Source organism: Dipteris shenzhenensis, chromosome 26 (assembly GCF_047967505.1).
Source record: "Dipteris shenzhenensis isolate YYH24624 ecotype China chromosome 26, Dip_SZ_1.0, whole genome shotgun sequence".
Classification (NCBI taxonomy): Eukaryota; Viridiplantae; Streptophyta; class Polypodiopsida; order Gleicheniales; family Dipteridaceae; genus Dipteris; species Dipteris shenzhenensis.
In genome coordinates this window covers 20,448,906-20,475,172 of record NC_141621.1, presented here as the reverse complement: position 1 = coordinate 20,475,172, position 26,267 = coordinate 20,448,906, and the positions used below count along the sequence as shown (strand labels likewise).

Below are 26,267 nucleotides of genomic sequence, written 5' to 3'. Positions count from 1 at the left end.
TAAACATATGCTCTCACACAACAAATCCACACACCCACACATACTTGAGCATCCATTTATATAAAGGTATTTGTATTGAGTTTCTATTAGCACTCCAGAGGTGAAGGGCAAACTTAGCCATAAGGCTGGCACTAAAGGAGAAGGCTCATCAAAAAGTAGTCCACATTCTCTTCATTCCAACTAGAACTGCTTGCGAAGACTGTACGATTTCATTTTAGTCTCTCCCAAACGAGCATCCAAGCAAAAAAAAAAGAAGCTTAGACCATCTAGCTAATAGGTAAGGGCAACCCACCACTTACAATCGAAAGAATTTATCGCAATATCAGCAGGAAATAGGTAGGTCAATCTCCAAGCCTTAGGATTAGTCAAAATTCCTATAGCAACCACTAGAAAACTAGTTAGGTTAGACGATAGCCCCAAAAGTAGGCACAGTTATAGTTAGTCTAGGTCGAATGGCCAACCATTTGATAGCCTTCGGGCAGCCAAATGCTTGGCCAACTAGGTCATCATATAATGTTAAATAGGACCCAACCAAACAGGTTGGTTAACCCAACCAAGACTGCCAGTCGGCATGTTACACGCTTATATATAAGGGGGTTTTCCTGCCCCTTATTCCCATTACCACCCTTTTCCAGCCTCAGTTCCGGCCCTTGTTGTTGGGTGCAGGAGCAATGGAATGCAAGGGAGAAAACAACAAGGTGAAGAAATGAGAGTACTTGCAAATGGATAATGAGAAAGTACAAGTGATGGCCAACATAGGCCCCAAAGTCAACCACAAGAGTTGACTAATGGAGTCAACCTAAAGGTTGGTTGATGGAATCCTAAGTTGCCTACAAGGCCATACAAGGACTAAGTGCTAACAAAGCTCCCTCCATGGTATGGCTAAAGTATCCTGGATACATCTCAGGTATACCTGGAAACTACATTGTGGTTGAACATATCCGCATGTGAGAAACTACACGCTTGCGGCGACCTATCCATCTTCATAAAGGGTCATGGACTTCAACGCTCGAGTGGGTGCCCGATTGAGCACATAGTTGGCACAGATAACAGCATACAACTAGAACGTATTGGGCAACTTAAGCATGCAACTGCCCATTCCCATTTCTTTTTTATTTTTCCGCTCTACAAGTCCATTTTGTTGTGGAGTGTATGGCATTATACAGTGCTGTATGATACCCCAAACTATTAAAAGATCAAAAAAAATTCTTGGGGTAACCTTGTCATTGCAGAGGGTCAAGAGTTTCCCCACTCTCATTCTCTGCTAAGACAAGAAAAGGGATCAAACAATGACTTGAGAAAACAAAGATACTTGCAAATGGATAATGAGAAATTACAAGTGGTGGCCAATATAGGCCCCAAAGTCAACCACAAAAGTTACCAATGATGTCAACCTAAAGGTTGACTAAATCCTAACTGGCCTACAAGGCCATACTAGGGCAAAGTACTAACACTTGTGCTGAGCCAATCTAGGTCCAAAAGCAATCGTACAACAGCTCCAACATATCGCTATTGAAGAATTCATCTCCACACAAGATCTCACCAAACTGTGGACATCATCGAAGTCAAGGTTTGGAAGTCTATTTCAGCAGTTCTATTTCCATTTGCAGCTCAACTTCATCCCTCAATTTCACTCAGTTCATCTCTTAGCTCTCAGGGATCTCTCTCACTTCTCTTAGTCCAACCATCTCTCAGTTCATCTCTCACAGTCACGCAGTAATTCTGCATGCCTGTGGACGGCACTAGCTTCATCACTATCCTCACAAAGTGACCTACATCGATGGTGTGAACAGCATTGAGGCCTTGGCCCTTGGTTGGAGCTGCTTCTCAGGCCTTTGGGTGTGCTCTAGTATTCACAGTGTCTCTTCAGAGTTGCATACTTCCCTCTCTTAGTTCTCCAAGATTAAAGCAAGTTCTCCCTTGTATTGAAGGAGGGGTCCCTCAGTGGTTACAAGGACCCAATCGGTTGTCGACTTGCTACCTCCTTTACCATTATCTCTCGCATAAGTAGAGACGACTCGCTCAAGGTTTAAAAAAGGTCCTACTGCAATTACACAATCATTAACCGTTGCATGTTAGAACATAGGATCAACCAATCAATGAACCAAGGTGTGTACATGTAAGAGTCGTGTTCTCAATGATAAAGCAAATACATACGAACAATGTGTGTCATCACAAGCCCTCAATATGAGGCGCTTGTGGATCTCAAGAAGTGCAAAGCGCCTCCAAATCATAGTTACTAGGGAAAAGGGAACGTTTCAAAAATTCCGGAGTCAGAACGGGAACGTTCTGGGAAGGGGGAACGGGGGAACAAAAGGCCACGTCATACCGACACGTCATCATATGGCTTAAAACTATGTTAGAAAATGAAAGAAACTAACATTTTACAGCTTTAACCTTTATATACAAGCTCTAAAATACTCATTTGAAACTTTCAAAGAGCAAAAAAAAAAAAGAGGACGTTCCGGGCCCGTTTCGGCTCCGGCTTGCTACCTGGAACGGTGTTCCAAACGTTCCGGATGTCGGAATGTTGTTCCCTGGTAACTATGCTCCAAATGGCAAGGCTAGGGGCAAATACACAAAGACGAGGTAATTATGCCTTTATAGCCACTCTACCTTTGAACAGGCTTATGGTGACCTCAACTCTTGTTTCTTGCTAAGAAAAGAGGCTATAAAGGTCAATAAGTCCAGCTCCGTCGACGGAATTCTTTCCGTCAATCTCAACCTCCCCATTCAACCTTGAATTGTTTACAGATGATATGGGGCTTTGCAGAATTCAACCAAAATAAGTTTCTCTGTAGCTTTCAATGATAGCACCCCTAGCAAAAGCTAATCTTTTGAATCCTTGCAGGTTCTTCCGTTAGGGATCTATACACTTGCATGCGCACGCACACTTATTCTTTTTTGTAAAAAGCAATATCTCATTTTAAAAAAATGTACATTCATAGCTGCTCTAGTAAGGAGAAGCTACTACTCAAGAACTGAAAACAATGAAGAAACACTTCTAACTAGGCCGGAGGAAGATCTCCCAAAGAATGTGTGTCCTGAAGGGAGTGATGTGGGGACGGACAGAAATAACAATAAATATCCACAAAGGAGTGCCCATACAACTGAGAGTTGCGGGCATGATATAATGACCAAAGAGCCCAGTAACAACACCAACTGAAGAACTAAAGAATCCGGTCTACAAGCATATCTCCTAAACAACCAAAACTGCCTGCCAAAAGAGATGCCAAGAATTGAGCATGAAGATAAGTCCCCAGTCTGGGAAGAGCAGCTGAACAAGCCTAGAGCAGATGCAAAACAGTAGCCCTGGGTTGTGAACAAGATGGGCAGGCCGAGGAAGATTTTCACCTAGCAGCCGAAAAAGAGTGTGTGTGTGCGCGCACACACACACACACATAGATAAATATATTTGTATGTATATATGGATGTGCATATGTATGTTCATGTATATATATGTATATGTATCTATCTATGTATTTATTTATCACTCAAATGCCTTCAGTTCACGCCTCCATTTAGGTGATTCAGTAGTGCTACCGTTCTGGATGGCATAATATTTGGGAATTTTATACTCTATGCCTGAATTTTGAATTCTGGACCATAGTCACAATGAAACGCGTTTCATTGAATTTGAAACGTTTCGAGACGTGCAGCACGTTTCGAAACGTTTCATGTTCAATGAAACGTGGCTAGGGTACTGTAGGTTTAGACAAAAATTTGTACTTTTTGACTTAGACTGTAGAGGCGAAATCTCCCGTACGGCGGTGTGCATGTTTAAGTGACAGCCCTGCTCTTCGATTACCTGCAAATCCAAGCCCACTAGCCTCGACTAGGCCATCCCTTGCGCACAACAACTAGCCATGCAAGGTCTTCATGCTTTTTGACGACACCTGCGCCGCTAGCTATCTTCAAGCATCGGCAGATTGCAAGGCTCAAGCGCCTTGGCCCCTACGAAATACGTGCAAGCTAGCAAGCAAGTACCACGAGCAGCAATCAATTGCATGCATAGCTACTCCAACGCCAATTGAACGACGAACAAGAGCGCAAGTGCATCGTGGACGCAGGTTCGTTAGCGCATCATGCATGACGATAGTAGCCCCTTTTGTTCGTGGATTCACTAGCCCCTTTGGTTCGTATACAGCTCGCTGGCCTTTTGTTCGTTGGCAGAATTTCTACGTGCTCCTTCTTGCCATGTGTCGTTGCGTTGGAGCCTAGCAAGTAGATTGCTGCATGCATGATGCTGCTAATTGCCAGCTAGCTAGCTATTAGCTAGCTGCTGTGAGCATTGGAAGCAGTTGGCTGGTCATGTTCATTAGTATACGTATTACTTACTACTACATTCACGATTCACAATCAAAAATCTATTGTAATTTGTCTTGCAAGCTTAAAGCAACAGATAATCAAAGGGATTATTGGTTGTCTCGCAGGTCAAAGACTCGAAGTGTCAGAGGGCTACAGAGTAACCTGTAACCAATTCCAGCTTCCAAGGACTTAAGATAGTATAGCTTAGAGATGGGGCGAGCAAAGAACACTGTTTGGGAGCAAGTGCATGTGGAGCAACAATATGGTGCTTCGGGTTCGAAACAATGGAAGTGTAAGCATTGTGGTAGCTCATTTTGTGGTAGTGCACCTCGTGTAAGGGCACATCTTGGTATCACTAGAAAGGGTGTCAATCCATGTGTAGGAGAAGTTCCAGATGATGTAATTCTTTCCTTGGGAGGCACACCAAGTGGCCCGTCAAAGAGGGCACGAGTTGAGGCCTCATCAACACTAGTAGGTCCTGGATCTCCTCCCAGGAGTCCCATTATATCTGTGACATCTGGACCCCCTCCTCCACTTTCACAACCTACACAAGGGGCTTCTTTTTCTATTGGTAGTGCTTCCACTAGACAGGCATCAGTGCAAGTTGTGAAGCCTCCAAGGTTTCCAAATTCAACCAGGTTACCACCCAGGCCAGGGACTTTACGAGCCAGTTGCGTCACAACTTTGCTTGCATCTGTTCGTCGGGCAACTCGCAAGCTCTTTTATGAGTGTGACCTTTCCTTTAACCTTGCTCGTACTCCAGCTTTTCAAGAGCTTGTTCAGGCAGTGGCCGAGGCTGGCCCTTCATTTAGGGCCCATCTTCAGAGACTTTACACACTCGGGAGCTGAAAGCAAAGGTCTTGCAAGTTGAGAAGGAGCTGCAGCCTATTAAGGCATCATGGGGTAGATACGGGTGCTCCATTTTGTGTGATGGGTGGTCAGATACTAGGAGGCGCCCGCTCATTAACATTCTTGTATCATCTTGCGTGGGTACTATGTTTTTGAGATCCATAGATGCATCAAATGAATCTCATACAGGTGAGTACATTTACAGCCACATTAAGAAGGCAGTAGAGGATGTGGGGCCTCAGAATGTAGTACAGGTGGTTACAGATAATGCAAGTAACTGTCAGCGCATGGGTGCGCTACTTGAGAGTGACTATCCGCATATCTTTTGGACTCCCTGTGCTGCACACAGTTTGGATCTTCTTATAGAGGACATAGGGAAGCTTCCTTGGATTTCCTCGGTGGTTGACAAGGCACGGAGCATGGTGACTTTCTTGAGAAGGAAGCATAGAGCCCTTGCAATTTTTCGGCGACATAGCTCCCATGAGATTCTGAAGCCCTCAAAGACCCGCTTTGCCTATCTCTTTATAGTCTTGTCACGCTTGGTAAAGGTGAAGCCTAACTTAAGGCGCATGGTAGTCACTAAGGAATGGTTGAGCTGGGATAAGTCCAGCAAACCAAAGGCACGTGCCTTTGAGGACATTGTGTTTGATGGTGATTTTTGGCATGCAGCTGAGGAGATTGTGGGGATTGTGCAGCCCCTTTTCAGTACCCTTTGACTTGTTGATAGAGAAGGATGCACAATTGGACTCGTGTGTACAAGTTCATGGAGAAGGTTGGAGAGGCATTGAAAGGGTGCACATGGCTTGATGCAACAAGGTAAATGCAAATCAGGAATCTTGACTTTCCAATTCACTGTTGGCTGCAATTAATTTTCTTATTTGCAGCTTTAAGGCTTTGCATGTATGATGTTACATTTGTATTTAGAATCTAGAATCTAGATTCTAGGTTTGCAGCAACCTACATATATTTCATTTGCACCCTACAGAGAGCAAGAGATTATGGCCTTGTGGGAAAAAAGATGGACATGGTTCCATAGGCCTATTCATGCAGTGGCACACATTTTGCATCCTCTATGGAGGAGGGAGGACCAATCGGATGATGCTGAGTTGATTGTAGGGTGGACAAGTTTCCTTGAACGTGCATATCAAGATGCAATATTGCAAGATGCTTTGGAGGACCAACTCCTCTCATTTAGGAACTCCTTTGCGGAGTTTGGATCAGCTCGTGTATGTCTCCGTGATGCTCAGTTGAGACCTGTTACCTGGTGGGAGAAGTATGGTCGGGGCACGCCGGAGTTGAAGCGCATTGCCCTCCGAGTCCTTTCACAAGATTGCTCATCTAGCGCCTGTGAAAGGAATTGGAGTGTGTTCTCACTTATACACACTAAAAAAAGGAATAGACTAGGCACTGGACAACTTGACAGGTAATTCATATTCGCATTGATAATTTTGTGTGTGAGCACTCGGCATATCTATTTTCTTTTATATGCACTCAGCACACAGTTCATTATTAGCATTTGAATTATAGTTATGCTAGAACCTAGATGTATTTACTGTTAATTCATTTGGTGTATGGTAGGCTTGTATATGTCCATGCCAATCTACGACTTATTCGACGAATGAAGACCATTGAAGGTCCACAGGAGGTGGATCCTCATAAGATACGTGTGCAAGTCCCTGAGGATGAACTGCTTCATCCTATGCATGAGGATGATGATGCATATGCATTCATTGCTGAGGAGCGGGCATCGTTGGCACGTGTCACACGATCTCAGGCACGCAGACGAGCAGGGAGAACAGAACCAACTTTAATAGCAGCTGCTCCAGAAGAACAGGAGACCTCCTCATCATCAGAAGAGGATTCATCCACTTCTGCAGATTCTGATAGTGATGATGGGGGGGAGGAGGAGGGGGCTGAGGGCCACGGAGAAGATGCGCAAGCACCTACAGATCTTGATTCTTGCTGATTAACTTGCTACTTTCTTTCAGATTTCAGTAGAGTTTGAACTTTAGTTTTGTTTGAAATTTAAAGTTGATGCCTTCACTCTTGACTCTTGAGTTATGTAATCTAGGTTCTAGTCTATAGACTAGCAGACTATTTACAAGAGTGAAACTGAGCTCCATGGTTGTGATTCCTGAACTTGTGAAAACTGAAATATGATAAAGTTTAAGGCTTGAGCTTGTAATCTGAAATCTGATTTTTTGCGACCTATCTAGTATCTACTCAACTGAAATCTAATTTCTAAAATTTAAAGGCTTTATTGAGCTTTGTAATCTACACTCTATTCTAATTTCTAGCATTGGCCATTATAGGCTTGTTGATAAAGTTGAAGACTTGATTGAGCTTTCTAATCTGGAGTCTATAATCTATTCTACCATTGGCCATTATAGGCTTTCTGTCAAGTCTTTTTCTATGTTTTTTGCTAGTTTTGCACAGTTTTGGCATACCAAATGTATGCTCTGGAGCTTTTAGGCACTTGTGGGTGCGCCTTTTAATGAGGCACCCTACAATCTGGTTTTTTGAAACTTCACCTATTTTTTTGAAACATTTTGAAATGTTTCAAAACGTTAAACGTTAAAACGTTCTGAAACGTTTCATTGAACTATGTTCTGGACACCTGCAACAGTCAACATTTGCATAATTTATTGATAATATTCACAAACATTAAACTGCCAAACACAAATGAGATAACACTAACAATCGATGCATTGCCTCAATTTGTGCACCACTTGAGATTCACCCTCACTTTCTTGGCTTGATTGTCACCGCTTTGATTCTTTGTGTTCTGAACTATGCAGCGCGACCATTCGTTTGTAGATCGTCCACTGCAGATGCCACCTTGTAGGTTGTGACGTTTTTCCAGTTTCCACAAATCGTTTGCCTCTTCATTGCCATTCACAGATCCTTGTTGCAAGGTCTCATTTGACGCAAGATTCGAACTAGACTTTATGCAAGCCATTGAGCTTCTAGGGTTCTGCAAACCCTCTTCTAGAGATGCTTAACCTGCACAATATCCCTTTGCTTGTCCGTTTCAGAGCAGGTCTTCCTTTTGCACAAGCCCAAGCTTTGCAGGTTTTTCACTCTCTTGCTAAGGCTTACAAAGGAACCTCAAGGGCTTGAATACTCACTCAGTCTTGGGTGAGCTCTCATCTTGGAAGAAGACTTCCCATAAGGGTGTCTACAGATCCTCCAAGGATGGATCTGATACCATAACGAAAAAAGTAAACGGAGGCCTACTACAGTGCAGTGCACATGTACGAATAGATTCAAACACGGAAATTGCTGTAAACTGAAATGCCAACACTAGCTAGAATGAAAAGCATTGAATTGCAAATGCCTTCTTCATATGGTTGCTATCAAACTTTGGCGCAGTTTCAAAGGAGGATTCTCCCCACTATGCAGGTTCAGATTGATAGACAGCCAATTATGTGGAATGATTCTATTTTAGATGACCGTGGTAGACCTCTGGGTGCTTCAGATTATGTGTAGTGCTAGAAGAGAGACCATGCCGCTTACCTGGGCTCTTGGAAGGCTTTCAAGGATCTCCCTGAAGAACACAAATGCATATTGTTTCCCACCTCAAACGGAGTCACAAAAGAGTTGCTCAGACAGATGCTGCTATCCTTTTGGATTGGGCCACTAGACATTTCTGGTACAAGTGTTCCTTTGCCAGTCATTTCACAATTTTGGTTAGATCTTTGAATAAGGTCGGTCAAAGTTGTGGGCCATGTGGAGCAATGCCTCTATGCTATTAACTATCCCCATCCAAGGGACCCTTCCCTTGGTATATGGACTCTGGAGGCTATGCCTTTATGAAAGTGTTCCCATAAAGTTTCTTCAGCGGGACGCAGGAAATGGGAGTGGATTGATGTAACCGATCACTCCAAGATCGTTAATTTTACAGCCAACAATGCCAGGAAATTTCAGCATAGAGCTAGAAGATGGACATCTCCAGAACCCCTCCTTGGCAACTCTAGATCCCTGAGCCCGCCTGATCCTTGCTGAGCTTCTGTAGAATCTAGTCTTCGTGCCTTGAACCCTACACCTTGCTGCTCTAACTGTCAGCCTAGGTGTGCAGCTTCCAGTGAGTTATGTTTCCAGGTCCTTGCCACCTCACTCAGACTTGTGCAAGCCCTTCTGGCTGGCTGTGTACTGCTCCAATCAGCTCTTTACTGCTGCTCCAGATGATAGATTATGAGCATCCAAGGCTCCCTTTATGTAGGGGCTGGTAGCCCCCCATACAACCGACCTGGTAGGGGCCTTATTGGCCAACCCAACAGCCTGCCCCAGCTGACCCACCCAGTCTGTAAAAACCAACTGGTGGGGGCACAAGAATTGAGGTATGGCTGGCCCTGCCTAGCTACGTGCCAGGCTCCCACTGGCCTAGGAAGTCCTGCCCATAAACCGACCTGTTCTAGGGCTCTTCTGGCCCTAAACCTGCTCCAATGCAGCCCTGCTGTTCCGCCTCCTGTCAGGCCATGTCCAGGCCCTGGATCTCTCCAAACAGCTCCGTACTGCTTCTGAATACCTCCATACAGCTGCTGATGCCAGCGCCATGTCATCGCAGTGTTTCCTGGCTGTATTCCCTGTGCAATCATGCTCCCTCAAATCTCTGACAGCCACATGGCACCTCAGTACCCCTGCCGTCCACCATGTTGGCTCAAAAATGCCAGGTAAATCTCTAAACCTGCTGCCAACATGGCAGCTCATGTGCTGCCCATGTGGCAGCCCCATGTGTTAATATATTCTTGTTTGTATGCTGCCCACATGGCAGCCAAAGTACTGCCCATGTGGCAGCCACATCACCCTTTCGTTCACCGACTTACAGATGAGGAGGTGACCATACCAGTTCCAACAGAATTGTCTCTACAAGCAAATGAATGCCTTACAGCAGTCGCCCTACAAGCAAAGGAATGCCTTACAGAAGTTGCTTGGGTCAACCAGACAGCAAAACTGGAAAAAGCTACGGTTCTCTATTTTCTTTCATCTTTTAAAGTTGAGTGTGTCATGTAAATCTAAGATAATGGTATTCACATTCCCAATGCCAAATCTGTTGGAGATAAGTGCACACTAAGTGTACTATTTCCTAATCTACATTTGTCTAAGTCTAAGTCTAAGTCTAAGTCTAAGTCTAAGTCTAGTCTTTATGCCTTGAGTGTGTGCCATGTGGCACTTCTACAATTATCCCATAAGCACTCTTGCTTTATGTCTTGTACTTTGGCCCATATATTCAATGGGTCACATCATTGTAATCTATCAGTCTAGCTTGTGTCTTGTCTACACTCTTCTCAAGGTATTTCTAGTTTTTTCAGTCTTGTCATTTCATTTCTAGTTTCTAGTTCTAGTTCTTGCTTCCATATTCCAACAAAATCAACATACAGCATGGAATTCCCATTCCCGTGCCCTTTGAAGTTCTGTTTTTTTGTTCCCATTCCCTTTCCCGTTCCCTTGCTATGATCTTCCAGTAAAAAGATTTCATCTCCCCTAAACAAAAAACAAATGGTAGTGATTGGAGTCACCAAACCTATTGAAAATCAAAACGCAGTCTTATTTGTGAATTTCAACCAAAAAGAAAATCTAAATCTTCTAGAAAGAACCCTTCAAAGGCTCAACTACATTTACAAGACTTGCCAAAATACCATTCTAGTGGCAGATACAGCCAAAGACAAACATGCCTCAGGGTATGGTAGAGAAGACACTACACCTGCACAAGAGATTCCTGGTTTAACATCATGAGATCATACACCAGATATCTTCTTTTTTGTTGATTAGTCCCAGGAATTGTGTCGATGATCATTTCTCCATCCAACAGAGTCAAGTGTTGAGTCTCTGTTGGTGAGGAATTCTATCATGTCCACAAAAACAAGAAAGTCATGAAGACAGTCATCCAAGGAAAGGCGAGGCCACCCTCTTATATAAAGCTCCAATATATTTACCTTAATGGGAAAGCGCAGTTGAACCCTCCGAAATTGAAACTTCCTATCCACCAGGTAACAGCCATCGCGTGTTATGAACATCATATATCGTGTACCATCTGCTTTCCAGGTAGCATAATAATACCGTTGCCTCAGCAGCCGCAAATTTAAGCTGTGAAAATAGTAGAAACAAAAGGGAGCAGGCATAAACTGAGATAATTATCAAACCTCATGACATGCTCATAAGACCTACAAATTCAAAGGGTGTTGGTGAACAGATTGTGGCAAGAGGGAGAAGAAAAGCGCCCGCGGGGGGGGGGGGGGGGGCGGTTTATATATGTGTAAGAGAGGAAGGAACTAGTACCTGCTTAATGAGACCGGTTGTGCTCCAGGAAATTGGTAAGATCCATGGCCTGGAGGCTGCCCAAACAGTAATGGCAAAACCATGTGTCAGCAGCCCATGATTAGGAAATGTTGACAAGAAGATCAGCAGTTTCATGGTATCAATTTGCACTGACAACACCTGCACTTGACTGTCAAATGCAATTCCCAAGAACAGGCATCATAAGGGGCCAAAAGGACCAACAAAGCAAGGCTGACTGGACTCATTCACGTGAAGAAATCGGTCAACGACCTATCCTCAGTGCAATAGATATGCCCATGGTCAGTTTGCTGGAAGATGCATGATCTTATTCTAGAACCCCAGCTTTGAAGCTTTTTACATAGGCTGTGGATACAAACAAGGTCTAGTCACACCATCACAAACAAACCCACTTTACAGCTTTTACACCCTCAGCCTAAAGACAACGAGCAAGAAGTTCCAAAGACTTTTAATAATCCCTCTCTCTCTCTCTCTCTCTCTCTCTCTCTCTCTCTCTTAGAAGTGTCATCGACGAGGCCAGGGCACGGAAACAAAGGGTCTATTGTTGCTTTGTATATGTCTGCAAGGCCTTTGATATGGTACTAAGAGCCCACCTCGCCCGACTGTTGCAGGAGCTGGGTTATGGCCGAGAGATCATTTGGGCTGTCATGGCACTTTACGAGAGGGTTTCATTTAGAGTCCGGACAAGAGCTGGGTGGACAAACGAGATCATGAGCACTATTGGGATCAAACAAGGGTGTCCTCTCTCACCTACCTTGTTTGGCTCTAGATAGATGAGCTCGAGACATTTATGCAGACACTAGGGGGGGCTGGTGCTCTCTAAATGGTGCTTTGATTCAGATTTTACTATGTGCAGATGATGTGGTACTTCTATTTTCCTCTACACAGGGCCTCCAGAGACATTTAGATGCATTACAGTCTTTTTGCGAGTCACATGATTTGAAGGTCAATCTAGGTAAGACCAACATAATGATCTTAAATACATCCAAAGCAGCCATGCATAGAGAGTGATTCACCTTTGATGGATCACCAATTGAGATTGTTTCGTCCTACACATACCTAGGAGTTCTCTTTTCTGGCCCTATCTTTATGATGAGACCGGTGATATAGGCCCAACTGAGCAGAGGATATGCCTCGCTGGCCAGGTTGGAGAGGCAGTGCAGTGCTTCTACTCTCACTTCCAGGACCCTCGGACCAAGGCACTTCTATTTGACTCCTTGATCGAACCAGCCGGGATGTATGGCAACCCTTGTTGGGGATCGAATCTCTCAGATGCAAAGTGGGCTCGGGTGGAGCGTCTACAAGTTCTTATGCTATCACGGATGATTCATAGTAAGCCGTCAATTCCCTACCAGATCATCCAAGCCGAGTTTGAATCACCCCCAATACAGCTTGTCCCAGCATTCTAGGTCATCACATACCTATGAGCCATCAGTCTTCTGAAGACTTTAATAAACCTAAACCCGTTCTAGTAGCTCCGCCCTTTCATCTTGTTTTGTATCATGTTTCTCATAGTCTCATAGACCCATCGGTCTTTTGAAACTTTAATAAACCCTCCCTCCTCTCTCTCTCTCTCTCTCTCTCTCTCTCTCTCTCTCTCTCTCTCTCTCTCTCTCTCTCTCTCACACACACACACACACACCCCCTTGCCACAGCGGTCATGGACGCAGACATCAGATCTTTTAAGGGCCTCAAGGGGGAATGAGAGCAAGAGGGTGAGAGTGAGAGAGAGAGAAGACTCAAGGTGTGCGGGTGTGAAGTGATGAGCCACACCACAAACTCATTTGTTTTATTAGGATTAGGTTTACCCTATGACTGTCTTAAGACAGTCATAGGTGTCCTATCTTTAATGAAGGGTTGGCAATGTGCCTTTATCCCAACAACCTCCCACCTAAAGGCCAATGTGCCTAAAGGGGAGAAAAGAATAAAAAATTACAGCAATATACAGTTACTGTATACAAGACCATAAAATAAGAATGGTCTCATCCTAATCCCATGATGTGGCGGCAAAGTGCAAACCGCTCTGTAGGCAATCTCTTAGTGAGCAAATCTGCAGGATTATCATCAGTATGCACTTTCACAAGCTCAAGTCGCTTGTCTTCCAGTACCTCCCTGTGATGAAATGATATTTCACTTCTATGTGCTTGGTCTTCTGATGAAAAGACCGGATTCTTTGCCAACATGATAGCACTCTGACTATCACAATGCAAAACTGGCATATCTCCTGTAATGCCCAAATCTCCCACCAGCCGAGTAAGCCATATTGCTTCCTTGCAGGCCTCAGTGGCTGCAACATATTCAGCTTCAGTGGTTGACAGTGCAACGCATTTCTGCAACCGAGACACCCATGATATAGCACCTCCTGCAAATGTGAAAATATAACCGGTAGTAGACTTCCGGTTATCTGCATTCCCTGCATAGTCTGAATCTGTAAAACCATGCACCAATGCATCCTGCCTACCATAGCATATGCACAAGTCTTTGGTGCCCTTGAGATACCTCAAGACACCTTTCACTGCTTCCCAGTGCCGCTTGCCTGGATTTGCCATATACCTGCTGATGACTCCCACCGCAAAAGCAATATCCAGACGAGTGGCAACCATGGCATACATCAAAGATCCAACTGCAGATGCATACGGAACCTTGGCCATTTCAGCCTTATCATCATCTGATCTGGGGCTGTCCTTACTGCTGAGTTTTAAATGTGGAGGCAACGGGGTACTAATGGACTTCCCCCCCTCCATTTTAAACCTCTGCAGTACTTTGTCAATGTACTCCTTTTGTGACAGAAACAAAAGTCCCTTGGACCTGTCACGAGTAATCCGCATGCCAAGAATATGATTTGCATCACCCAAGTCTTTCATGTCAAAAGACTTATGCAGTTGTTTCTTCAAAGCACTAATCTCATGCTGAGATTTACTGGCAATAAGCATGTCATCCACATATAGAATGAGTAGCATCAAACTGCCATCCTTTGCCCGTTTGGTGTACAAGCAATGATCGGTCTCACACCTATGATACCCTTGGGACTGCATGAAGGCATCAAACTTCTTGTACCATTCTCTTGGTGCCTGCTTGAGTCCATACAAGCTCCTCTTGAGCTTACACACAAGCTGCTCTTTCCCTTTAACAGCATATCCCTCTGGCTGACTCATATAGATCTCATCATGGAGATCTCCGTGAAGAAAGGCTGTCTTCACATCCATCTGACATAAATCCATGTCGTCATGAGCAACAAGAGCTAACACTGCTCTCAAAGTAGTCATCTTGACAACAGGGGAAAAGATCTCATCAAAGTCAATGCCCTTCTCCTGCTTAAATCCCTTGGCAACCAATCTGGCCTTATACCTTGGTAAAGCATTTGAATCCACTTTGACTTTGTAAACCCACTTGCATGGCAAAACCTTTCTGCCTGCAGGTAGCTGCACCAAGTCCCATGTATCATTCTGAAGTAGGGAGTCCATTTCTGACTGCATGGCTTTCTCCCACTTCTTTGTCTCTGTTCTTCCCATAGCTTCCTTGAAGCTGGAAGGCTCACCACAATCTGTCAGCATGATAAAATCAGCCACATTATTGGCTCCTGGAACAAACCTGGCAAGAGGCCGTTGTACACGGGTGCTCCTCCTAACAAAATGTTCCGGATTAGGCTGCTGTCCAGCCTGTTCTTCATGCATGACGGGTGGCTGTACCACCATATCTGGCTGTTCTACAGCCCCATCTGCTGGCATATCCAGTGGTGCATCATTGGCAAAATTATCTGGCTGATTTTCAGCCTGTATACCCTCTTGAACAGGATGATCTGCAGCAGCCTGCTGCTGCATATAAATGGGCATTCTTTGCTGTCCAACATCATCATAAATAACCCTCCTGTATTCCACAGGTTGCACGGGTTCCTTGTGTACACTATCCTCTTTAAAGATGACATCATTGCTGCGTATAATCTTCCGTTTAACGGGATCCCATAACCTGTACCCCATTTCACCTTCGTCACCATAACCCATAAAGATGCATCTGATAGACTTTGGATCCAGTTTGGTGCGCAGTTCTTTGCGTATATGAGCAAAGCACTCACAGCCAAATACACGTAAGTGCTTATATGAAGGTGGCTTGCCAGACCACACCTCCTCTGGCACTTTCAACTCCAAAGCCTTGTTTGGCGACCTGTTAATAATGTGAACTGCTGTTTGCACGGCTTCTGCCCAAAAGCCATGGGGTATTGCAGCATAAGGCAACATACATCGAACCTTCTCCTGAATAGTTCGATTCATACGCTCACTTGCACCATTTTGAGATGCATTATGAGGGGCTGTGAGTTCCTGTTTGATGCCCTTAGCTTGGCAAAACTGCACAAAAGCATGTGACACATACTCACCCCCATTATCGGATCTGAGGCATTTCAGCCTGCGACCTGTCCGATTCTCAACCTGAGCGACAAACTTCTTGAAAGCATCTAAGGCATCGCCCTTATGCTTCAAGAAATAGACCCACACTTTGCGTGTGGCATCATCAATGAAAGTAATAAAATATTTTGCACCCCCTAGTGATAACTGTGGCATCTCACACAAATCAGTGTGCACTAGATCAAGTGGTGCTCTATTCTGGGGAGTTCTCCTCTTATGAGGAGTCACAGAATGCTTGCCAAATATACAATGATCACAAGTAGGCAAATCTGAAAAAGAAAGAGGCGGCAGATAACCCAAACGTGACAGTTCTTGCATTCCTTTAACAGACATGTGTCCCAACCGGCTATGCCACAATGAAATCTTTGGCAGCTCGGTTATGGCAACAACATGATTACCCACACTGGAAACATAAAGAGGATACAAGGTATCACTCTTAAAACCCTCAGCCACTACAGCCTGGCCATCAGTAATCACCCATTGGGAATCCCCAAATGTGGTGTGGTAACCACTGTCATCCAATAAGCCACTGCTAATCAGATTTTTCTTGATTTGCGGCACATGGCGGACACCATCAAGCATGAATATGCGTCCATCAGGAAATACTATCTGTATACTGCCAATCCCTGCAATCTGACATGCATAGTTGTTCCCAAGATGAACAACTCCATGAGTACCTGTGTAGGAAGTAAACCACTCCCTATGAGGAGTAACATGAAAAGAAGCACCTAAATCCAAGAGCCAGGTGTGCATGTCATGGCCATCAATAACCAAAGCATGTGCTATTACAGCAGAAGAGCATAAAACATCATGTATGTCACTGTCACTGTCCTCTGCTGCAACATTCACTGCATCCAAGTCATCTGCCTTGGCCTTGCCTTTGCCCTTGCTTGCATTTCCTGCATCCTTTGTTTCAGCCTTCTTGGCTTTCTGATCCCGTATGAACTTGAAGCACTTAGACTTCACATGTCCCTTCTTGCCACAATAAAAGCATTCAATATCCTTTTTGCCACGGGACTGACTGCGGGATTTGGACTTACTAGCAGATCTCCCCTTCTGCTGAGTCCTGCCTCTATCCTGTACCTGCAAAGCATTTGAAGACTTGCTGCCCGCATTATTCTTCCTGCTCATCTCCTCCATGAGGAGAGAGCTCTCTACATCAGCATATATAAGAGTGACATTTGAATTAGACAGGGTGGTCTTGAAAGTGTCCAAACTCTCAGGGAGGGTACACAACAAGAAAGTAGCCTTGAACTCCTCATCAAGATTCAACCCCTGTGCAATCAGCTGTGTAAAGATGGCATTGAACTCACTCAAGTGTGAGGTCATATCATGCGAAGATCAACCAGCTTCTTCAGCCAATAAACCTTACTGGCTGAGCTCTTTTGGGCATACAATTCTTCTAGCCTTTGCCATAGACCATAAGAGGTCTTTTCAGCCTGAACATTGAACACAAGAGTGTCTGAAATAGTGAGCATGATAGCTGCCCTTGCGGACAAATCAAGCTCTTCCCAGTCATCAGCTGCCATGTCAGATGGCTTGACACCCTTCACCCTTATGGGCTTAGCAATCTTCTTTAACAGAAGTACATTCAAGCACTGTTCTGCCCATAATGCATAGTTGTGTGCTCCTTCCAGTTTCTTTATGTTCAGAATTGAAGAATCACTTCCCCCTGATGCCATATCAGATAAGGAAAGTACCTGACTCCCTGGAAGTAAAAAGGACTGAATAAAAATTCTGATTTCTCAGAAAAAAAAAAAAACCTGCTCTATTCAAGAGCCAGAAGCACTCTCAATGGTGCTGTTTTTTACTGTCAGGAAAATCTGCAGCAAAACAGTAAATGACCCTGCAAATACTGTACCTTCTGACACACTGTACCGTGCTCAAAGAGGCATAAAAAACAGTAATTTCAGACTGCTGCAGTTGCTCAACAAGTGCTTAACAGTGCATAATCATCTGACAAAGCACAAACACTGCTGTAAACCCTGATGTACTGACTGTACTGATCACTTCTCTCACCTCAGATGAGGTATTGCACTGAGTTAATATGCATAAACCACTTGGCAAACACCCAAAAAAAAAATGACACTTCAGCCTGTCACACAACCTGCAACAGAAAATGGGATAAATCCCAAGCAATCACCCTTATACCAAGGGGAGAAAATGCATCTGAAGATCTCTGTCGGTAACCCAAGTGCTATCAAACAAAGTCTGGGCAAAAGCCCCTTGATCTGACACCTGAATCAAGTGGAGAACACCTCAACACTGAGGTAGCATGCAATATGAAAATCTCTCTGACAAAATCATTCACCAGTGTAATGCATATACTGCCCTGTGTAGAAATGACATACACAGATCCCAACGTACAAACACTCAATGAGGAACCTTTTGAGCACTGTCAACGATGGACAGTTAGGAACCGAGTAAACTCGATGCGCCCTGGCCAAGCGTGGCTCAACTGAGGTTCTCTGAGTGTGGCACAAGAAATGTGACCTGCAAGAAAATGTCACCTCGACACTGCGGAAATCAAGACAAATGTGTGCTCTCTGGCACCACACTGCCTCAAGGCATACAATGCATCACCTTCCGGGCAAAAGCCCTATGATCTGCTCACCTGTAAACTGAGATTCAAACCCAGTAAAAGCATATGTCCTCTTGCAAAATCAAGGCATTACCTTGCCAGAACAAAATAACTGTGCAATCAACCACACACTGTGGTTCTCATCACCTCAAGCACGAGATGAATGAAAGTACTTGCTGTACTTTCAAGATAACACAGTTTGGTGAACTGAAAAATGACCCTGAATCAAGAGGAATGAAGAGCAGAATGCTCTTTCTCCTCTCTTTCTTCCCCAAGCAAAAATGTACCTTTTGTACTTTCGTACTTGCTGTACTTGTGCAACAGCCAGATCCAAAGAAAAAATTTCCTCTGACACAGATCCCGAAAACAAAAAAAATGTACCTCCCTGCTGCACAAAATCGAAAGCAGCTTCCTGTACCTGCGCTGTGGAGATCCGTACGGATGTACGACTCCTGTACGGAATCCGTACAACAGGTACGGATAACCGTACCTGAGCGCACGCTGCGCGCTCTGGTTCCGCGCAGCCTGGTGCTGTGCACAGGCTGCCCCTGCGCAGACTAGCAGCTAGCAGCTGCTGTACAAGGCAAAGGCCCGCGCTCAGCTCGATGCTCGCGCCCTAGCCCGTGCCCTGATCCGTGCCCGCTGCCCTGCCGCCGCCCTGCCTGCGCAATGCGCCGCCGCCCACGCTCGTAGCCCGCGCTCGCGTCCGCGCCCTGCCTGCAGATCGGCGAAGCTCGTCCGTACAGATGTACGGACGACGTACGGCGCTGTCACCTGCGCTAGGTAGAGGTCGAGGGTGGTAAGGGCTAGGCTAGGGTGGAAGGGAATGGAGGCTCTGATACCAGTTTAAGGGCCTCAAGGGGGAATGAGAGCAAGAGGGTGAGAGTGAGAGAGAGAGAAGACTCAAGGTGTGCGGGTGTGAAGTGATGAGCCACACCACAAACTCATTCGTTTTATTAGGATTAGGTTTACCCTATGACTGTCTTAAGACAGTCATAGGTGTCCTATCTTTAATGAAGGGTTGGCAATGTGCCTTTACCCCAACAATCTTTCCCCACGACTTGACCTGCACAGGCCTCAGTGGGGAAGATGCCTCAAAACCCCTGGTATGATGATGAGTGCCAAGAGATGAGAGCTCACCTTACACGTGAGCGAGCCCTAGGCAATTTGACGTCTCCCGAGGCACAGCGGATCTCACTATGACTCATACTCTGTAAAAGACAGGCATTCCTCACCCACAGGATGGACGAGGTGATCATTTCATTTCGAGGGGGAGATCCTACCATTCGCTGGGGGCTCCTATCAGAGGGGAAACTATTCCTATCACATATCCTGGTGTTTGGCACACTTCTGTGCATGCTCTCTATGATGTTCCGATGCACGCACCACCCGATATGTCCTCTATACCCAGGCCCACTACATGTCACTTGTTGATTGCATAGAATGTACGGGCAGCACTCCGTCGGCATCATAACCAGAGAGCACAGGACCATGAGGGACTACGGACCGACCACTTCACCCACGAACAAGAGGTTTTGACTCCGATCCTAGCACAGATGTTCAACCACGCCATATTCCACGGATTCCCACCTTCTTGGAGCACTACCATCATCGTACCGATACATAGGGCAGCCGACCCCATGGATACTGGGAACTACCGCACTCATGATTGGCGACACTTTGGCCAAGATCTATGGATCGGTACTAGAGAGGGAGATCTACAGCCACACAGAGGCACATGGGCAATGTGCTCTAGGACAGGTAGGATTTCAGAGACAGCACTCCACCCTAGACCACATCTTCACCCTGAGGGCTATCATCGAGGAGGTAAGATCGAGATGCCAAAAAGCCTACGGTTGCTTTGTAGACTTTCGAAAGCCTTCGACAATGTCCCTCCCGCATGATCAAGAGACTACTGGAGAGATGCAGATCCCAAAGATTTTGATTTGGGGAGTGATGAGCCTATATGAGTCCGTCAGAGGGAGAGTTCGCGTCCCAGGAGGCCTATCAAACTGGGTTGAGAGCACGATGGGGGTGAAGCAGGGATGTCCCATCTCACCGACTCTCCTAAGGCTCTAATTAATGAGATCAAATCTTTCATAGACCGTCTAGGAGGTGAGGGATCACTACTAGCTAACTTGATGGTACAGATACTACTCTATGCAGATAACATAGCTATTCCTTTTGTCATCCTTAGCAGAGGGGCTACAGAGACACTTAGAAGCCCTAGAGGTGTTATGCAAAGAGAGAGACATAACGATTAACCTTGGTAAGACCAAGGTTATGATCTTCAATACCTCACGCTAGTGCTCCACCAATAGAGCTTCACTTATCGGAGTCAGCCAGTGGAGATTGTACACTACTAGCTAACTTGATGGTACAGATACTACTCTATGCGGATGACATAGCTATTCCTTTTGTCATCCTCGACAGAGGGGCTACAGAGACACTTGGAGGCCCTAGAGGTGTTATGCAGAGAGAGAGACCTGATGGTTAACCTTGGTAAGACCAAGGTTATGATCTTCAACACCTCACACGTGGTGCTCCACCAATATAGCTTCACTTATCGAACTCAGCTAGTGGAGATTGTGCAATCATACACATGTTGAAAACGAGGGAGCAAGAAGCAAGAGTAAGCTAGAGAGCATAGCAAAACGTAGAATGCAATAGACAAGATAACATTGCTACAAGTGAGGAGGTGGTTTTGTCTATGTGACAAAACCACACTAACCCACTAACTGTGGTTAGGAGGAAAAAACTCTAGTGAGTTAAAAGTGCTCCTAACTCACTTATGGATTACATTGGTCACTGCCTAGAATATGCCAATAATTCTAACACCCTCCTGCAGTGCCAATGTGATGTACGAGAAAATGATCAATCGCCAACAAATGTCTCCTCATAATCAATGCCCTTTTTCTGAGCATATCCTTTGGCAACCAGCCTTGCTTTGTACTTGTCAATGGACCCATCGGGGTTCCATTTGACCTTGAAAACCCATTTTGTACCTATGGCATGCTTACCTGGTGGCAAATCCACAACACCCCAAGTCTGATTTTTTTCTATGGACTACAATTCATTGTGCATGGCTTGCATCCAATGCACATTATCCTTTGCTTCTTCAAAAGAGTCACGCTCCTCTTGATCAAGAAGAGTCCCTGGATAAGCTGTCTCAACTGAAAGAGCCCCCCCTCCGTGCCTTACTGCACTACGAGTCCTGCCAGGCAATGGAGCCTCAAGCCTACTCTCCCTGAGAGTCTGAAGCAACCAATTCGGGACTGTTTTGGCTGCGTGTATCTCTTGAATCTCTTGCTTGACAACTTCATCTGCACCCTGAGGTGGTACTAAATCAGCGGGTGGCTGAATCAGGGCATGTGGATCTGGAGGAGGTTGCTGTAAATTCTGAGTTTCAGCGCGGGAACCAAATGTGATAGGAAGCATCCCCTCAAACACATCACCTCAAGAAGCTGGAATCTGAAATTCAGCATGTGTATGTGCTGAATTTTCAATGAATATAACATCTCTACTAACAAAAATCTTACGTGTAGCAGGATTGTAGAGACAATAGCCTTTGCTTTGTGAGCAATATCCCACAAAAATGCATTTGAGTGCCTTATCTGACAACTTGTGTCTAAACTCCACAGGCACGTGGGCATATGCAACACAACCAAAAACTCTAAAATGGTCCACTGAAGGCTTTCTCCCAAGCCATGCCTCATAGGGAGTAAGTGTCTTCAAAGCCTTTGTAGGAGCCCGATTCAAAATATAGTTGGCACACCTGAGGCCTTCAAGCCAAAACCTGTGAGGCAACTTCTTACTTGTGAGCATGCATCTATCCATCTCCATGGCAGTGCAATTCTTCCGCTCAGCTTTGCCATTCTGTTGAGGTGTAAGCCTCGCTGTAAGCTGATGTGTGATGCCTTTCTCCTTCAAAAATGTCTCAAATTCATGAGACATATACTCCCCCCCTCCCCCCCTCGATCTGTGCGAAGTGTCTGCACCTTAAGTCCTGTCTCATTCTCAACCATAGCCACAAAGTGTTTGAAATGAATAAACACTTCTGATTTTGCCTTGAGACCATAGACCCAAGTGTAGCTGGTGAAGTCATCTATGAATGTAACAAAATAGAGATAACCCCCAAAAGCAGGTGTCCTCATGGGACCGTGGACATCACTATAAATAAGCTGTAATTTCCGTGTAGCTTTCACTGCACCATTCTTTTTGAAGCAAAGTCTATGCATCTTGCCAAGGATGCAACCTTCACATGCATGAGGAGGAGGCGATTCCAAAGGAAGCAATGCATCAACAATATCATGCCTCTGAAGTGACATTAACCTGCCGTAGCTCATGTGCCCATACCTAGCATGCCATAACTCCGCATTCTGCATCGCAACAGTGGGAGTGCTAACTAATAATGCAAGATCGGATCTTTTTTCATATAGATCAAGCTGAAAAAGACCCACAAAGTGCCAAACAACATCAAAGCATAGTCATTCTCTTTGTCTCTGACTGCGCACTTGTCATCATAAAAAACAACCTGAAATCCTCCTTTATTGAGTGAGGACACTGAAAGCAAATTCTTCTTTGTCCCTGGCACATAGAGAACATCTGAAATTCTGAAATCTGTACCATCAGTGGATCTGAGAATAATGTCTCCCACTCCATACACTGAATAAGAAGAGTTTTTCGCACAAGTCACCTTCTTTTTAGTGGATGGAGGATGCAAAGATACAAACAGACTCTTCTTGGAAGTGATGTGCTTTGAAGCACCACTGTCAAAATACCAAGTATGAAGTGTCTCATTGACACTAAGAGAGCATGCATCCTTTGAAGGATCATAACTGCAAGTCAAGAAAGCATATGGGTCATCATCATTAGTGGCTGTAGCATCTGAACTACCCACTGAAAAATCTGAAGTGCAAGACAGAAAGGCATAGTGCTCTTCCACAAAGTTGGTTGCAACATCTCCCCCATCATGAGAATGTGGAGATGATGCATCTGACACAGCCATACCGGAATCCCTTTTCTTTTCTTTGGCTATGCGCTTCTTGCATTCTCCAATATAATGACCTGGCTTCTTGCAATAATGACAGATGCCCTTCTTTTTCTGCTTATTTGTATCACCCTTTGCCTTATAAGAGGGCTGTCCTGAATCAGCTTTATGCTGATGTGTGGCCTGATTGGCATGTGGCTTTTGCTGCCCTTTACCCTTGGGCTTGAACTTGGAAAGTATTGCATGCTCACCAGCCCGGGTTACCATATTTCTGCGTGTCTGCTCCTCTTGCAACAGAAGTCCTACCAACTCGTGAAAAGAGAGAGGATTGCTGCCCCCCCTCAATGACAAATTCAGCTTGGCGTGGAAACCGAGATAGGACTCAAGAAGAGAGTTCAGAGTGGTGGTGATCATCTCTGAATCCGGGATGACTTCATCAATATTCAGCAATTGTTCCCTCAAGTCCTAAAGCTTTGTGAGGTGAGAATTCATGGAATCTCTCTCCTCCATATGCGTATGGAAAGCTCCCGCTTCACAGAGGAAACCCTAGCATCATTTCTTGCTGTAAACATACTCTCTAGTATCTCCTAAGCTGCCATAGATGTCTTGCATGACCGAATACGAGGTATAATGAACCTCTCGACAAAAAGAGAAATTACTGAAAGAGCTTGTGCATCTCTAGAGTCCCATCTTTTATGCTCTGCTGTGGGAGCTCCTAGAGCGGCTGCTCCAACGACTTGTGCTGAATTTGCACCTCTACCCCTCCGTCCTCAGCTGTAGGAGTGACAGGTGTAGCCGCCTGTATCTGCTCTTGCTTCATCTCCATTGACATAATCCCAAAGATGTCTGCCAACCAAGATATTGCTAACCATGAAACTCCACAAGGAGTAGTTGGTGCCATCCAACTTATCCTCCTGTGTGAGAACTCCGAACACCTCATTGGGGTTGTTTTGAGCCATTTTCACCAGATAATCTCAAAAAATACAGCAAACTAACCAAGTAAAATCCCTTCCTGGGATGTAAAATACACAAGTAAAATCTACAAAGAAAATCTGCCCACAGTGACAAATATTGTCACAGCCTATCAAAGGCTCAAAATGCACTTCAATTATCCTGCAAATGCTCTCAATCTGCCAAAAAAACACTAAAACTTGCCAATGTCTGCAATGTCACTCAAAATGAGTCCAAAATTGCCTGCAACTGTCCCAAAATGCTTGTACACTGCCAAATTGCATCAGAATGCCAAAAGCCCCAATTTCTTCAGGGGAATTGCATCCAAAAGAGGGTAAATTGCCTGAAAGCCCCAAAAATGCAAGAAATTGTAGTGTAAAGCAAAAAGCCTTAAATTTTTGCAAGAAATTGCAACTCAAAAGGGGGCAAATTGACTGAAAGCCCCAATTTGCAATTTATCTGCAAAAGAACCAAATTCTACTACCAATGTGTGCAAATGAGCACACCCACAATCTCAAAATGCACCTGCGTGAATCCACAGCCAAACAATGGCTCAATGCAAAAAACCACCTGTGTAGCTGGAACAAAAAACCACCTGCTAACTGAACCTGCACCTGTACATCAGAGGAGTTTGTGCTACCAATAGAATCCACCAAATGAGTTGGGATTGTACGGACAACAACGTACGGCTATACGGTTGCTGGTGCAATGTACGACTGTACGATCTGGTGCAGTTGTATGGGCGCACACAACTCGAGACTGTACGGACAACCATACGTTGTATGATGCCACATGTGTGAAACAGGTACGGCAAGAGCTGGTATGGACAACGCTACGGATGAGTAACAATGCTATCAACTAAACTGTACGAACGTCCGTTGTACGGACGCTGGCTCTTGCAGGGCTCTTGCACGTGCGACGTACTAATGGACGCCTGCAGGTGCAATTGCTATATGGATGGAGCTCAAATCTGCAAACGAAGCTGGTCCAAGTGTTGGTCTGAGCTGCAGGAGCTTGAGCTACAACAGAAGCTAGGGCAGGGAGCAGGAGCTAAGTAAGGAGCAGGTCCGGAAGGAGTAGTTGCTTTGATACCAAATGATGTAAATGGAGAGAGAGCAGGAAGCCAGAGAGAGTGAGAGCTGAACGACGAATATGCAATAGAATAGAGTAAACCAAAATATAAAGGGGGGATAAGGTTTTGTCTAAGTGACAAACCTTATCCTTCACTAACCATAGTTAGTGAACTAACTATGGTTAGGGGAAAAAACCTCTAAATGAGGGAAAAGTGCCCCTAACCCACTTATTGTCATTACATTGGTTACTGCTAGAATATATCAATAATTGTAGCATACCATGCACGTGGGGCTTGTTGCAGCCCATATAAAGCTTCATTCAGCTTGCAAACTTAAAGTGAAAGTTCAAAGCCAGAAGGTTGTTTGACATAAACCTCCTCCTGCAAGTCTCCATTAAGGAAAGTTGTTTTTATGTCTAACTGATGGACATTCCAGACAAAATTTGCAGCCATGGCAATAACTGACCTGATGGTGGTAATTCGGGATGTAGGAGCAAAAGTTGTGAGTAGAGAGTGAGTGAGAGAGAGCAAGAGAGAGTGTGAGAGCTAGAAGCTTGGAAGCTGAAAGCTTAGTTGCAATAGAAGAGTGTAAGAGTACAACACACTGAAGGAAAGATAAGGTTTTGTCCTAGTGACAAAACCTTAGTAGTCACTAACCATAGTTAGTGAACTAACTGCGGTTAGGGGAAAAAACCTCTTAAAGAGGGAAAAGTGCCCCTAACTAGCTTATTATATTATATTGGTCACTGCTGAATTATATCTATAATTCTAACACCCCCCTGCAGTGCCAATGTCATGTACAAGGCTGATCAATCACCA

General features: G+C 44.8%; 2 protein-coding genes across 4 annotated transcripts in view; one reads left to right on the top strand and one right to left on the bottom strand.

The window, feature by feature from the left end:
* The window catches only part of LOC147884787 (uncharacterized), a 175,130-nt gene that overhangs the window by 13,007 nt on the left and 135,856 nt on the right, over positions 1–26,267 (bottom strand). For 2 of the 3 annotated variants that reach the window (XM_087397171.1, XM_087397172.1), the window contains exons 9-11: positions 11,437–11,492; positions 11,094–11,244; positions 10,862–11,002 (exon numbers count right to left, since the gene is read on the bottom strand). The exons of the other annotated variant lie outside the window; for it this stretch is intronic. In XM_087397171.1, coding sequence (XP_087253297.1) covers positions 10,862–11,002; positions 11,094–11,244; positions 11,437–11,492 — 348 coding nt within the window. The remainder of the gene's footprint in view (positions 1–10,861; positions 11,003–11,093; positions 11,245–11,436; positions 11,493–26,267) is intronic. 3 annotated transcript variants of the gene reach the window in all.
* Positions 4,519–7,123, top strand: LOC147884789 (uncharacterized). Its single transcript, XM_087397966.1, has 4 exons — positions 4,519–5,004; positions 5,121–5,846; positions 6,111–6,580; positions 6,736–7,123. The coding sequence occupies exons 1-4, from the start codon at positions 4,519–4,521 to the stop codon at positions 7,121–7,123; spliced, it is 2,070 nt and encodes a 689-aa protein (XP_087254092.1).

Coding starts and splice junctions, on each gene's coding strand:
- LOC147884789 (XM_087397966.1), top strand. CDS start 4,519: ATGGGGCGAGCAAAGAACACTGTTTGGGAGCAAGTGCATGTGGAGCAA. Junction 5,005..5,120: donor TCACAACTTTGCTTGCATCT/GTTCGTCGGGCA, acceptor CCCTTCATTTAG/GGCCCATCTTCAGAGACTTT. Junction 6,581..6,735: donor GGCACTGGACAACTTGACAG/GTAATTCATATT, acceptor GGTGTATGGTAG/GCTTGTATATGTCCATGCCA.